We start from the raw sequence: 15,098 nt of genomic DNA, 5'->3' as shown, positions 1-15,098 counted from the left end.
CTTCAGGGGCAGTTGCGGGATCCTCCATTCTCTCAGCACTCGGGGCCCCAAACAATTCCCCAACCTGCCCACCACCTGTGGGAGATGTGCACCATCCCAGTGAGGATGGCCCGGCGTTCAGCCCAGTCGCCCCGGGCCCCTGGGTGTCTCCCACGTGACTTTCCCAGGACACACTTCCAGAAGCTTCTCGACCCTATAGAGTGACAGCCCGGCAGAAAAACAGGAACCATAACAGGTCCAACTCCCAAATACTCGCACTCCCACTGTGGCCATCAGCCTGCCCAGGACCTCAGAAAAGCACCTCCATTTTACACAAGGGTGACCTGCCCACTCTGCCCCCAGCCACAAAAGCTGAACTTGGCAACTCCTTAGGGCAGCGCTGTGAAACTGAACTTTCTGGAAGGATGGAAATAGTCTATCATCTGCAGTGTCCAGTATGGCAACCAACTAGCCACGTATGGCTGTTGAATACCTATAATGTGGCCTGTGCAACAGAATTTTCAATTTTATTTAATGTGAATTAATTTCACTTTAAATAGCCGCATGGGGCCAGCGGTTCCCAGGTTGGCAACACAGCAGAGCTGTAATCCTCGGTCCCGGCAGCATCTCAGAATCAGCCCTTTCCCTGGATTTAATTGGTCCAAAGAGGAGCCCAGGCACAGCTGCTTAAGGTGCAACAAATCTTGAGAACTTCTGCCCCGGGGCATCCAGCTCATTCAAGCCTCTTCTTACATTCTCAAAGCAAAATTCATTTAAACCTGCCATCCTTGTTGTTGGTGGGTGTTTCTCTTAGTGTTTCTTAAACAAAACAGTTAATGATTCGTGAAATCTTGGAAAGTGTAGGGTACATTGTTTGCACTGATAATTGTACCTACTGATTCAAACTTTTCTAATATTTACAGATGAAAGAGGGCTCAAATTTCCTCCCTGAACCCAAGCCATTTACGAAATTAGCACACACGGTACATGTCTGCACACATATATATATATATATATATATATTACTCTGTACATGTCTGTATATATATATATATATATATATATATATATATCCCTGAATTTAAAAAGCAAAATGTCCAGGATCACGTGATCACCAGGGAACCCAGGCTACCTCAGGATAAGGCTGCTGGTCGGGATGCGTCACCAGAATCTAGGAGGGACAGCTGAGGCAGGGCAGGCCTAGGGTCAGCAAGATGACCTTCTATGTTATTACTGCTGTTGGGTGCTGGGATGCTAGAGGTGCTTAGGCCAGAATGATGGAGGGTCGGTAGGGGCTGGGAGGTGGGGGACGGACAACAGCATTGGGAAAACGACTGAAATGTGATAGGTGGCCAGAGACAGAGACGGCAGCTTTGGGGCAAGAAGGGCCGCGGGCAGCCAGTCCTGGGGTCGCACCAGGGCTGGGCTCCAGGTCTAGCTTCGCCACGCCCCAGCCCCGGGCCTGGGGTCCTGAACCGCTCTCTTTGGGGCTCTGCCTCCTCTCAGGTTGGAGCGGGGCTGAGGGGACCATCCTTTGGTGGTGGGAGGAGGGGTGGATGGGCAGAGAAGGGCTGCCTCTGGGAAGCATCCACAGGGGCACCAAGCCAAACGCTGGGAAAGCAAAGACTGGAAGACTCCAAGGTGGGGGAAGACCTCAGACCCCTGGGATTTCCCAAAAAAAGACACGTTGAATGATGGCTCAGGAAGAAGGACCTTCGTGTCAGTGGGTCTGCTCCGCTGTCCCTGCAGCCAAACAGGGTCAGAGACCTGCAGGTGGACGCAGCCACAGCAGGACTGAGTGGCTGGCCCCCCAAGCTCCCTTAAGTTGAACTTCCTGTCCGTGGACTTTGGTCTCCCTTTGGATACCCCCTATTGCCTTTAGGATGTCCCTGTGTCCACATAGGCCCGCTTCCCTCTCAGGATGGGGCATCTCACCAGCCTAGCAAATGAGAAAACCTACAACCCTTAGGCTGAAACATATGGAAAATTTTATTTAAGTTGTGGGGGGAAAAGCATCATGCAATAAGAGGAATGGCCACCAGGTGTCACTGTGGCTCCAAACCTATTTTATAGCTTCCTCCTCGGAACAGAAATCCAGCACAGCACAGCAGTAACAAGCCCACAGAATTGCATGCAATTCATCATCTCCAACGAGCATTCCCCTCCAAGATCCCATCTGGTCTTCACATCAACCCTGAGTCACTGGAACAGCCGACAAATCTATTCCACCGATGAGAAAAATGAGGGTGGTCATGCTCTGTGGGATACTCTTGGCAGAACGAGGGCAGCCTGAAGGCGGTTGGTTAGCCCCTTGGGACACAGAAGGACTGGACCTCAGAGGCCAGTGACCGTCCCAGACCACAGAGTGAACCAAACACTGATTCACCCAAGTAACTAGAAAGTCCTATTTCAGGTATAGTTAAATCTAGGCGTCCAAAGGATGCCACCAGGATTCAGGGTTTTTGTTTGTTTTGCTTGTTCTTTGTTTTGTTTTGCCATTTCTCAACAACATATTCTACTGGGTGGGCTTCATTCTCAACAGGTTCTCCCCATCCTCATGACAAGATGGACACCAATACCTCCAGGCTCACATCCTATAGACGGAGAAGCCAGATAGAAAAAGATTCCTCTTTCCCCCTAGTTCCAACACCCACCTCGTCGTGTAGTCATCTTGAAACCACCACGTGTGTCTGATTGCTCAAGCCTGGGCCACGTGCCCATTCCAGGGCTGGAGAGGTGGGGCAGCTCTGTCTGATGGACAGAGTGGGGAGGGAGTGATTTCCCAAGAGAAAATTAAGATGCTCTTACAACGGGCTTCCCCGGTGGCACAGTGGTTGAGAATCCGCCTGCCAATGCAGGGGACGTGGGTTCAATCCCTAGTCCGGGAAGATCCCACATGCCGCGGAGCAACTAAGCTCGTGTGCCACAACTACTGAGCCTGCGCTCTAGAGCCCGTGAGCCACAACTACTGAGCCCGTGTGCCACAACTACTGAGCCCGCGTGCCGCAACTACTAAAGCCTGCGTGCCTAGAGCCCATGCTCCACAATGAGAGAAGCCACCGCAATGAGAAGCCCGCACACCACAACGAAGAGTAGCCCCCGCTCACCGCAACTAGAGAAAAGCCCGCGTGCAGCAATGAAGACCCAACACAGCCAAAAATAAATAAATAATTTTTTTTAAAAAATTTTTTAAAAAAGATGCTCTTACAAGAAGAAAGGGAGAACACACTTACGGGGAAAACAAGCCTTTCTTTGTAAACGCTTATCTCTGGACAAGGGAACTTCTGAGCATTTACCACCTACCTGCTACCTTACGAGGAACTTTAACACGTCACCTTATGCAGTGTTACCAGCAAGCCTCCAAGACCGATATTAATGGTTCCATTTCTACTGGAGAAGAAAACAGGCTCAGAAAGCGGGGTAGGTAATTAAGCCCAAATCACAGAGCTGGTCAATGGCAGAGCTGGGACGTGGGTGGAGATGGCTGGAGCCCTTGCAGCTGAAGATGACCAATAACCTATCAGTCCCTTTCGTCTTAGAACTGGGTGAGGTTTCCAAATGCAGGGTCAGATCACCCCCACCTTCCTGGTGTACCCTGGTCAACAGTGGTATTGGGGGAACTCTGGGTTGCAAAGTCAGTCAAGGAGTTTCCATTACAAAGGCTGAGGTACAGTGGGGAAGTTTGGTCTGGATTTGGTCGTGCTCTGTTGCCCAAAAGGGAAATGTACAAGTATATAAACAGTAGAGGAATCTGGAGGATTTAGCAGATGCTTTTGGTGCCCTGTGAGCCATCCCCCCACCCCCTGTCCCCAGTGTCAGCGGTAGCTATGACGGAAGGCTCCCACACCTGCCAACAGCAATCCGGCTCACCTCTCCACTTCTCTGCCCTGGGGGGCTTTCTCTAAAGCCTGAGGGTCCCTTCAACCCTTGTAGGTGCAGTCCTGAATTGCCCAAGAGTTAACGTCCCCGGGGAGGGGTAATGTTCACCCAGCAGGGGACAGGAGTTGGTGGGCAATGACCCAACCTCTCACACTTTGGAGGACAAATCTGAAGCACCTTAAGAAGTGTTTTGCACACACAGCAGGTGCTATCGAAATATTCGTTAGCTGCAACTATTACATGTTATCTTTTGCAGTAAGAGATGTAATCAAGTCAGCGGGAGCTTGGTTAACTCACCATCCCTGTGTCTGTTCACGACAGGTGGTGTCCTGCTGACAGGATCTGGAAAGCAGGATGGAGCTAGCATATACCTCTGTTTGTTCCCAGAACTGTAATTCTGTAACGTGTATAGATTACGATCTCCCCTCCTCTAGATGTTCGATCTCCTCTGGCCCTTGGAGCTTCTGACACCGCCAGTATGACTTCCCAGCCCAAGATTCTGGACTTGCAAACCCTTCCTTCCGCTAGTGGAAGAGAGTGGAGTGGAGGATAAAGCAAAGTAGTCCCAGACCTGGAGGACACGCTGGGAGTCAGGAGGGAGTTATCACCACCAGACCAGGGTCCAGACCTCAGGAGCAGGGAAAGGTCCAGGCAGGGTACCTGGGCTTCCAGAGGAGGATGGGAGACCATTTCTGCCACGCTGAGCTAACTCAATCGCTGGCCATGCTTGTATCTGACTCAATGGCTTTCAACCTGCCTCAAACTCCGATTTACAAATGTCCAAGAGCAGCTCTGTAGTTTGAGCAAAGCATCCAAGTGTTTCTGCCATGCTTCCTCCTGAAACATCCCTTGACCAGATGGCCACAGCGTACACTCAGATGCACGGTCAAGGTTGGAACCATGCCCCCAATCTGGGCAGAAATCTAACCCAATCTTTTCCCATGCTGTGTTCTCCCAGCCTTCCCTACCAGGTCCCTGTAGACGGGGAAGCAACCTCAGGGAAAGCGTTACCAAGGAACTTCAGGCATCCTTGTTGAAGATGTGGGATGGCAGATATAACTACCAGCGTCTATGTGTAATTGCCTCTTTCTATTCCAAATTCCTAGCCTAGGGCAAATGCTCCAATCTGTGGTGTATTACAGAGAAAGCTGCTAACAGTTGGGACCTGCTCATGATATCTAAGGGTATTGGAAAGGGAGAAGCCTGGGGATGCACATCTGAGTCACAACCCAATGCCTTAGGGGACAAAGAAAGTGAGGCTGGGCTTAGGAAGAGCATGGGAGTGAAACATGACAAATGAGTGTCAACAGAGGAAAAAGAACCAGATACAGCAGGAGGACTCCTAGACTCCCATCCCCCAAGAGGGCACGGACAGCTACGTCTTCCCCAGCATCAGTTAAGACCTGAAGAAAACACGGACTTCTTTTGAAATGCAAGCATGTGGGTCTACTGATACACACATTGCCCTCTGGGGTCAGGTGGCAGGTCCCCCTGCTTTCTCCTTCTCTCATCTAGGTTCCTTCTATCTTGGAACTGTTGCTCAAAATTACGTAGCCTTTTTCATGGGGAATAAAAAAGAACCTCATTCTTCCTTAAGAAAAGAACAGTAGCAGAGACACCCCAATGAGTCATGCCGTGTATATGAGGAAAAACTTAATTTTTGGAGTCGGGTGTCTTAAACAAATGGTTCCTATCAGAAAGGAAGTATTTCTAGAAAATGGACTGTTGAACTACAGACTCACCAGTAACCTCACCTGTCAAGCCCCAGGACTGGGATCAGCCTTAGCAGCTTTTTGGCAAGAAGTGAGGGGATATTTGTTAGAAGAGCTACTGAAAAGTGTGCAGAGCTCTAGGCAACGGAGGACAGTCAACCTGAGACAGGCTGGGACCCGGGACCCTCTACTGCAGTGCTTGCACCTGGACAAACGTCTCCTCTAGCAACAGAATACAAAGAAACTATAAGAGACTAAAAATACCTGCACGCAGGCGCAGTTGGGGCAAATTATGAACAAGAAGATACAAAAAGGCCAAAACGCGACTGCCACTTCTGAGGGGCAGGGAGGAAAAGCAGGGTCACGCACATGATCCCGGCACACGGCACTACCAAGCGGGTGGGCAGACCACCTGAGCCTTCGCTCTGGCCTGACCCACTGATCCGCTCCCAGCCTCCCCCATTTAAGGGAGCAGCCCACCCTCCTCGGAGAGTGAGCAAGGACACCTTTCGCTTGCTTTCGCTCCCTCCTGCTGTTGCACGAGCCCCAATAAAGCCTTGCCTGAATTCCTCCTCTGGCCTCTCATCAACTTCTATTGATTAAGGAGTCCAAGGACCCTAGTCGGTAACAAAGTGATGGCCCGTTGAGACAGGCTCAGACTCTCTAGTCCTTGAAAGTACATGCCCTCCAGAGAGAGACCTGGGGAGACTTCTATTTCCTTAGAGAACAGCAAATCATTTTAATTAAAAGTACTTAAAATTTTCAAAGACAACTCAATCAATGGCTTTCTGATATCAACAGCAACGAGTTTAGATAACAAACAAGGATCTACTGTATACACCGGGAACTATACTCAGTATTTTGTAGTAACCTATGAGGGGAAAGAATCTAAAAAAGAATATACCTATCTATCTATCCATCCGTCTATCATCTATCTATCTGTATAACTGAATCACTGGGCTGTACACCTGAAACTAACATGACATTGTAAATCAACTACACTTCAATGTTAAAAAATGGTTAAATGGTAAAAAAAAAAAAAAAAAAAGCAATGAGCTAAGTTTATGCAGCAGAAAGAAAACAAGATCATTTGTCTAACTTGAATAATTCAGAGTCATTTGCATGTTTCACAGATGAGCTTTTATTAAAATTGTACATAGATCTCATAGTTAATTTTTTTAAAAAAAGAACTTCCTTTTTTCCCAGTATCAAAATAGTTATCTTTTTTAAATACCTTGAAAAACTTTTAATACAATTATTTTGTTATATATTAAATACTCTCCTAAAATCTCAATCATTTCTCTCCCACCTCATTATCCTAGAATCCTGCTTTAGTGTCACTATCACTTTTTTTTTTTTTTTTGGCATCCTTAATGCTTTATCCCAGAGAAGCATCAAGAGGAAAAGAAGATTTTCCTGTTAAGTCCGCTACTTCCCCCCAAAAAAATAGTTTAAATAGGAGAAACCAATAACGATATTTGATTTGATACTGAAGATTCTTATTAACGAGGCTTCCTCACAGAGTTATGCTCTATGTTTTGCCCACATCCGATCACTCCTTAGTAAAAGTACTCAGGCCCTGAAATTTAAACAAAACAGCAGTTCTTGCCTCGAAATGGTTATGCTGACCCGCTAAAGCCCTCTTGTGGTCTGGTGGCATAAAGGCAGCCAACAAGGTATTTTTGGAATTAGGTGTTGGAAATCTAGATGCGGAGACCAAAAAATTTTTATTTTCAGGGCTCACAAGACAACTGTCTTCCCCAAATCCCACTCTCAACACAGGCTGCCTACAGATGCAGCTCAGTGCAGTCACGAGGATGCCAGCTCCACGCGTCACTGGAACACACACCGTCAGAAGCTGGACTCGGGCAACGTTTTCTTCCGACCTAAGGAGAGCGTGTGGTACTTCACCTTTGGCAAGGTGCCGAAAGAAGTCTGCTCCCCAGGGACACTCCTCTGTGATGTGCCAAGGGCAGTGGCCCTCGGGAGCCTGCCGGCCTTGCGAGGGAGGCGCAGAGAGCTGGGCGCGGACCGGACGTCCCTCTCCAGGGGGCTGGCAGGGCCCCTGGCCAGGCTCTCTCGAATCCTGAGGGATGGAGGCGAACCCCGGGCCCGCTCATTCACAGCTGGGCTCTGCCTGCCACTCACCGCCTCTGCCCTGTCACTCTTCCTGCTCTCCCTCCTCCAAAACACAGACCTCAGAAAGGGGAGGGTTCCCTGTGGGAATCTGTCTGTCGCGGGGTCCCTTCTCTCCACATTAGCCCTCATCTTGCCAAAAGTATTTGGGCAACTGTCTGCACTGTTTCTAGATAACGTCGCAGCGCTGGGAGCCTTCTTGGGGGAGGGTGTTTGGCCACTGCTCCCTGCCAGGCCACTTCCCTTACAGCTTGTGGTCCTTTGGCCCTCCGGCCGGGCTCGTTTCCCGCCGTCCATTGAGGACATCACTGTGAGGGGCAGGTCACACTGTCTGGGCAGCCCGATATCCTGACTTGCGCTTTCCTTGAGGTTCCTTGCTGCGTTCAGGCCATCTGAGTTGCCAGGGACCGTGCAGCGGCCGGGGTGGCCCGAGGGGCAGGGCGCTTCGGCCAGCACTCTGTCGCCGGCTCGCCCACTATCTTCACCCTTAGCAGAGAGGGTGGCGTTTGACTTCTCATCCCCACCAGCCGTGCCCGTCAGCAGCGGCACGATGGACTGGCTCGTGGACCGAGGTCTCCGTCTGGACTCCAAGTACTCTACCAGCTCGATGGATGCACCCAGGGGTTTCTCCCTGGAGCCAAAAGACCACCGGAGGGGCATGGTCTTGAAGGTCCCCTGCTTGGCTCGGGAAGGGGTGGGCACCTTCATGCTGATGCTGCGGCCTTGGACACCCCGTGCCAAAGGCCTGGACTCCAAGCCTCCTGAAAGAGACACCAAGAGCATCAGTGCCCTAGTATCCCTCCGGCCGCAGTTAAGAGTAGCTGCAAGGCCAGTCTGTCTAACAAGCACTGACCACGCACCTCTGATGGATCAGGCACTGTCCTGGGTGCTGGAGACACAGCAGTGAACAAGACATTATGGTTCCTGCCCTCGGGAGCATCACTGTTTGCACCCACTGTTCCATGGAGTCCATTTATATATTTGAAGCCACAGGGCAAGCCAGTGCCAACGAAGGTAGCTGCACGCCAGGCAGTGCAGACTCCCGAGAATACTCAGTCTCTCAGGCAGCTAGCCTAAGATTTAACATCATTTTCATTCATCTTTATATACGGCCATGAAACAGAATGCTCAGCAAAAGTCCCTGCCTTCTCAGGTCAAATTAGGCGCTTGTACTTTTCCAGTGTACAAGCCTCAGATGTTCTACCCTGGGCTAAAAATAAGAAAAAGAAAAGAAGAGAAAAAGAAAAGTACTGTGTGTTTAATTCTCTCAGAACTGCCAGCTATACCTCCATTGTGTGTTTTGCAACATCTGTATATAGTTAGAAAGATGTTTTTGATACATATTGCTAAGGGCGAAATAGAGTCTTGAAAAACACAGAGTAATCCAACTTGCAAAAATATATACACACGTATATGTGTAGATCTGTGTCTGTGCATGATGCGTGCATGTGAAAACATACAAAGGAGTACGGAGAAATAAATACTCCATACTTAAATAAATTAAATGAGACGGTGTAGAGGGAACCATGGGGGTGCTGTGTGTTTCTGATTTTCTTCTCAATTCTTTCCTCAATCTCAACATTTCTAAAGGGAACAGACATATACCCAGGTTGTGTATTTGACACAGTCAATCAGTTACCCAAAAAAATTCTATTTACAATAGCGTCAAAAAGAATAAAATACTTAGGCATTAACTTAACCAAGGAGGTGACTTGTACGCTGAAAACTAGAAAACATTGCCAAAAGAAGTGAAAGATGACGTAAATAAATGGAAGCACATCCTGTGTTCGTGGATCGGAAGATTTAATACTGTTAAAATGCCAATATTACCCAAAGCGATCTATGGATTCGATGCAATCCCTATGAAAATCGCCGTGAGGTTTTGAACAGAAATAGAAAAACCCATCCTAAAATTCATATGGAATCTCAAGGGACCCCAAATAGTCAGTCACCAAAAAGACACATACTATATGATTCCACTCCATGAAGTATTCTGAGCAGCTAAAATCAGAGAGACAGAAAGTATAAAGGTGGCTGGGGAAGGAGGGAATAGGGAGTTGGTGTTTAACAGGTATAGAGTTTCAGATTTACAGATGAAAAGAGTTCCAGGGATGGTGGTGGTTATAGGCCACACGACAATGTGAATGTACTTCATACAACTGAACGGTACACTTAAAGATGGTTAAGATGGCAAACAAAGTCTGGTATGTGTTTCTGGTTGTTTTTTTTTTTTCTCCCCTGGCTTGTGGGATCTTAGTTCCCCGACCAGGGATTGAACCCGGGAACCTCGGCAATGAAAGAGCAGAGTGCTAACCACTGGACCGGCAGGGAATTCTCTGTTATGTGTATTTTAACACAATTAAAAAGAAAAACAAAAGTTAAAACGTCATTGGCCATTGTACCATTAAGACACTTGATTTATGAGATGGCTGCCACCACTGAGAAAGAAATCTTCAGCTGAAGCCCACGTGGCACAAGGACAGTCAGCCTGGGTCAAGGGCACCAGCCTCTCCACTCTCATCCCGGAGCACAAGGCAGCTTCCAAAATGAGCCAGGACCACAGCCACCAAAGCCAACCTCTGAGCTGTATGGAGAGGGACCGGGGTCCTCGGAGGCACAGGCGGGGGGCTCAGGAGGTCAAAGGAGCAGGTACAAGGGGTCCCCGAGGCGCCGGCAGGGAAAGCGCACAGACGTCAGCCAGTAGAGGTGCCAAGAAGGCGAGGGCGTGGAAGGCCCATCAGCTCCACTAGGCATCTGATAGCATCTCTGAGGTTCCGCGGATCTTGCCTTTCAGGTTTTTCACAGATAATCTTCCGTATTTTTCTTTTTCTTTAAAGTATTTCTTCAGATTAGCCATCAACAGACACAATCTCACCCCAAATACTTTGTAATTCCAGTCCCAATTGACGTTGTTGCTCCATCATTAAATTCCCACACCTTGGAAGGAAAAGAGAAAAAAAAAAACAAACCGTTCTAGGGGCTGAGACACGTGGGCAGGTTTTGTTCCTGGTCCACAGCCCTGGGAAGGGCAGAAAAAGAGCAGCTTTGTGTTAGGAGTCACAAAGCGGTGACGTTCAGCCTTTCAGAACGGGAGGCCCAGCCCGCAGCCCGGGCAGGTGGCAGATGGCTTGGCCACGGCCTTAACCCGCTCTCTATCCTTCTCCCCGGGCACCCAGCACCGGGCGGCAGCTCATGTCACGGGAAACACAGGTGCCCAGCAGCGCCCAGCTCCTCTTGCTCAAGATGCAGTTTGAAAGCACCTTGGCCATCATGATTTTATTTCATCCTGTTTGTTGGATCTGAGAGGGAGCGAGCGCTCTGGCTGCGAGGAGCAATGAATGGGAAAGCACCCAAGCAGACGCAGCACTTACTGTCCACCCAGTACCTTGCTTCTGGGGGAGGGGGAGGGCGGGGGATGGTAAGCCCTTCCCCTGGGGAGCCAGACCTCCAGGGATGCTGGAGTTCAGAGACCCCTGAGCTATGCTTCCTTTCCCACCATGGAATCCGTGGCCTTGCTCACCCCGAGTCTGGCTTGAGAACCAGGAAGGGGGCCTAGAAGCTGAAGCCACATTGAGGACATGAATGGTTAAGTGCTTCCTGAGGTTGTATAAGCCCCAGGGCATACATAGGAGCTTCCCAGGTCCCCCAGAGCCCTGCTCACACAGATGGCTCCGGGGCAGCCTGGGGGCACAGACCCCACCACACAGGGGCCCTGGAGCCGGTGGACGCTGCGCTGGGAAATGACACATCCGCTCCTCTGTGACTTTTTCTCCTGGGCTAATGAAATTGGTCACCGACCCGGCCTCACTATGTGTGCTGTGAGCAGGGGGTGGGGGCTCTTCTCACCATCCTCAGCCCACCTGCAACAGGACAAGACTTTTCCTCGTCCCGTCAAGGGTGTCCCTGACTTATGCACTCAATAAATATTTAATGAGAGCCTACTGGGTGCCAAGGGCTGTTTGCAGTGCTGGGGATACAGCTGTGGATAAAGTACAATGTGCCTATTCCTTATTGGGCTTGACAAAAAAGCAAAAATACATCCCATGGGATATAGAGATAACAGCTAGGATGAAGAAGAAGACAGGGTAAGGGGGAAATAGAGGGTCCTCAGTGAGGAGAGACCTGAGAGAAGTGAGGAAGCTGCATGGAGATCTGGGGATAACAGGTTCCAGGCAGAGGGAGCAGCAAGTGCAAAGGCCCTGAGGCACAAGCAAGCTCGGCAGGTCAGGGAAGCAGCAAAGAGGCCTCCAGGGCTGTAACCAAGGGAGAAAAGGGCCCTAACTAGGGGCCTTCATCTTCTAAGCCCCAGCCTGTATTTGCAGACGCCTCTGTCTCTGGTTGCACAGTGCAACCTGGGGCAAGCTTGACCCCTAAACTTTCCTCAGGTCCCCCAGAAAGTAAGGAGAAGCTGCACAGAACAGCTGAGCCTTGTCCACCTCTGTGACTGAGCTGGCAGGACAAGGCCGGCGAGGGGAAAGGTGGCGTCAGGAGCCAAGGCCACTGCCCCGTCCATCATTCCAAGAACCATGGCCACTCAGGAGAGGGTGGAAGGAAGCCCTGATAGGCAGAAACAGAAAAATAAAAACACACCTAAGGGGGTCTGGCAGTCAGAGAATAAGAATAAACAGAACCAGGGGCTTCCCTGGTGGCGCAGTGGTTGACAATCTGCCTGCTAATGCAGCGGACACGGGTTCGAGCCCTGGTCTGGGAGGATCCCACATGCCGCAGAGCAACTAGGCCCGTGAGCCACAACTACTGAGCCTGCGCGTCTGGAGCCTGTGCTCCACCACAAGAGAGGCCGCGACAGCGAGAGGCCCACGCACTGCGATGAAGAGTGGCCCCCGCTCGCCGCAACTAGAGAAAGCCCTCGCACAGAAACGAAGACCCAACACAGCCCCAAAATAAATAAATAAATAAATAAATTTAAAAATAAATAAATACTCCTGTTCTCTGTTTAAAAAAAAAAAAAAGAATAAACAGAACAAGCCCTTTTGAGCCGTTAAAGAAAAAGTTACAAAATAAAACGGTCAGGGAGATTCAAGTGCAGAACAACAGGAGACTGAAGAATGTGACTTCCAGGTTTTAAAATTCAGTAAATGAACTGAAGGCAGGCAGGGTCACTGTTAAGACTCAAATTAGTGGCCTGAAGTGATCTTGAAATTTATGACATTTGGCAAATTTCACAAATTTTATAATTGTGAAAGCAATGTTTCATGCCATAGAGCAAAATGACAAAGCGATAGAAATCACAGGGAAAAGCCAGGAGACTTGGAGGACAGATCTAGGAGACCCAAGAGGCAAATAATAGGAATCTGAAAAGCAGGCAAGACAATAATTAAACAAAAACAGCATTTTCCTAAAGAAAAGTCTGCATCTGTAGAAGGAGAGGCCTCCACAAGTCCCAGGCAGGTTTGAGGGAAAAACACAGACCCAGGGATATTCTGGTAGAATTTCTGAACTCCAAGGTCAAAGACAGAATTTTAAAAGCTTCTAGCCAGAAAGAACAAGTGACTCTCATGTGAAAAAGAAGAACTTCTCACCTGCAACCCTGGGGCCTCGTAGACCGTGGGAAAACATCCACAGATGCCCGAAAGAAAAGGACTGCAACCCAAGAGCCCTTCACCAGTCAATCTGCCATTCACTCCCCGGGAAAAGAAAATATTTCTGGCTCTGCAGAGGAAGAGCATGTTATGCATACCTGAGAAGAATTCTGACCAAATACTAAAAATCAGCACTGAGACCTGAAGATAGAAGGTGATGAAAAGAAGACAGACAGCGGTGTCCAGTGCAATCGTGTACCATCCACCCTCACAGGGGACAGGTGGTCTTAGGATGTGTTACATGAAGTTAAGTTGGTGTGTTTGGGACAGGAAAGGGACAGCAAGAGTGATTCTGATTACAGTCTGGAACAGAGTAGGAAACCATCTCAGCACAACCTAAGAACTGGGGACTGACGAGGGGGTGCTGTTGAAACAGACCAGAGAGAGCCTGGGAAAGCATCTCAAAGCTCTTATTTGGGGGGAATGACACGGAAGCATTAAAAGGTCTCATCAGGGAAAAGAGAGAAGGCAGTGATGAAACAGAATGACTCACAGGAAATAGCAGGCTTCTCGTATCCATATGATAATCGGAAAATGCCTTTGATTTTAAATATAGGGAAGCATAAGGTAAGAATTAACAAGATGGGAAAGAATAGCACTTCCCACTGAACCAGGGGAAAATAGGGAACACACAGCAAATGATTAAATCAGTAAAAATAAGAAAAAAGAATCGGTGATAGAAATTTTTCTTTAATGAAATGAATGTATATACACTACTATATATCAAATAGATAACCAACAAGGCCCTACTGTATAGCACAGGGAGCTATATCAATATTCTGTAATAACCTATAAGGGAAAAGAATCCAAAGAAGAATATATATATATATATAGGACTTACCTGGTGGCGCAGCAGTTAAGAATCCGCCTGCCAATGTAGGGGACACAGGTTCGAGCCCTGGTCCAGGAAGATCCCATATGCCACGGAGCAGCTAAGCCCGTGCATCACAACTACTGAGCCTGGGCTCTACAGACCAAGAGCCACAACTACTGAGCCCATGTGCCACAACTACTGAAGCCCCTGTGCCTAGAGCTCATGCTCTGCAACAAGAGAAGCCCACGCACTGCAACGAAGAGCAGCCCCCGCTCGCCACAACTAGAGAAAACCCACCCGCAGCAACGAAGACCCAAAGCAACCAAAAATAAATAAATAAATTTATTTTTTAAAAAAAGAATATATATATATATATATATATAACTGAATCATTGTGCTATGTAAACCTGAAACTAACACGATACCGTAAATCAACTTTACTTCGATAAAAAAAAAAATCTCTGAGAAAATGTACAAAAAAATATAAAATGACATGAAATCAAGTTTGGTAGTTGAAATCAAGTTTGGTAGTTGGTATGAATGGACTGAAGTTTCCCTTTGTAAGACACGCTTTGAATTTTTTACATTTAAAAAACAAAACAAAACACAGCAACATACTGTTTCTCAGAAACCACTTAAAATTAACTCAAAAAGAGAGGTTTATAAAGTAAAAGAGAAGGGCAAAATGACACCAGGCAAATGCAAGCAAGAAGAAAGAAAGAAGGGGTGGAATTATTCATCTCAAACAAAGTAGAATTTATGATTAAAAGCATTAAGCAGGGCTTCCCTGGTGGCGCAGTGGTTGAGAGTTCGACTGCCGATGCATGGGACACGGGTTCGTGCCCCGGTCCGGGAAGATCCCACGTGCCGTGGAGCGGCAGGGCCCGTGAGCCATGGCCGCTGAGCCTGCGCGCCTGGAGCCTGTGCTCCGCAACGGGAGAGACCACAACAGTGAGAGAGGCCCGCGTACCGTAAAAA

General features: G+C 48.6%; 1 protein-coding gene across 1 annotated transcript in view; it reads right to left on the bottom strand.

Annotated features, from left to right (window-relative positions):
• Positions 1 to 6,749: 6,749 nt before the first annotated feature.
• USP43 (ubiquitin specific peptidase 43) overlaps positions 6,750 to 15,098 on the bottom strand; it is a 62,410-nt gene continuing 54,061 nt past the window's right edge. The window contains exon 17 of the mRNA XM_024748412.1: positions 6,750 to 8,467. Coding sequence (XP_024604180.1) covers positions 7,422 to 8,467 — 1,046 coding nt within the window. The 3' untranslated portion in view covers positions 6,750 to 7,421. The remainder of the gene's footprint in view (positions 8,468 to 15,098) is intronic.

Source organism: Neophocaena asiaeorientalis, unplaced genomic scaffold (genome assembly GCF_003031525.2).
Source record: "Neophocaena asiaeorientalis asiaeorientalis breed wild unplaced genomic scaffold, Neophocaena_asiaeorientalis_V1.1 scaffold543, whole genome shotgun sequence".
In the NCBI taxonomy this organism is placed as follows: Eukaryota; Metazoa; Chordata; class Mammalia; order Artiodactyla; family Phocoenidae; genus Neophocaena; species Neophocaena asiaeorientalis.
Note: the sequence above shows the minus strand (reverse complement) of the source record. Positions and strands in the feature narration are given on the sequence as shown.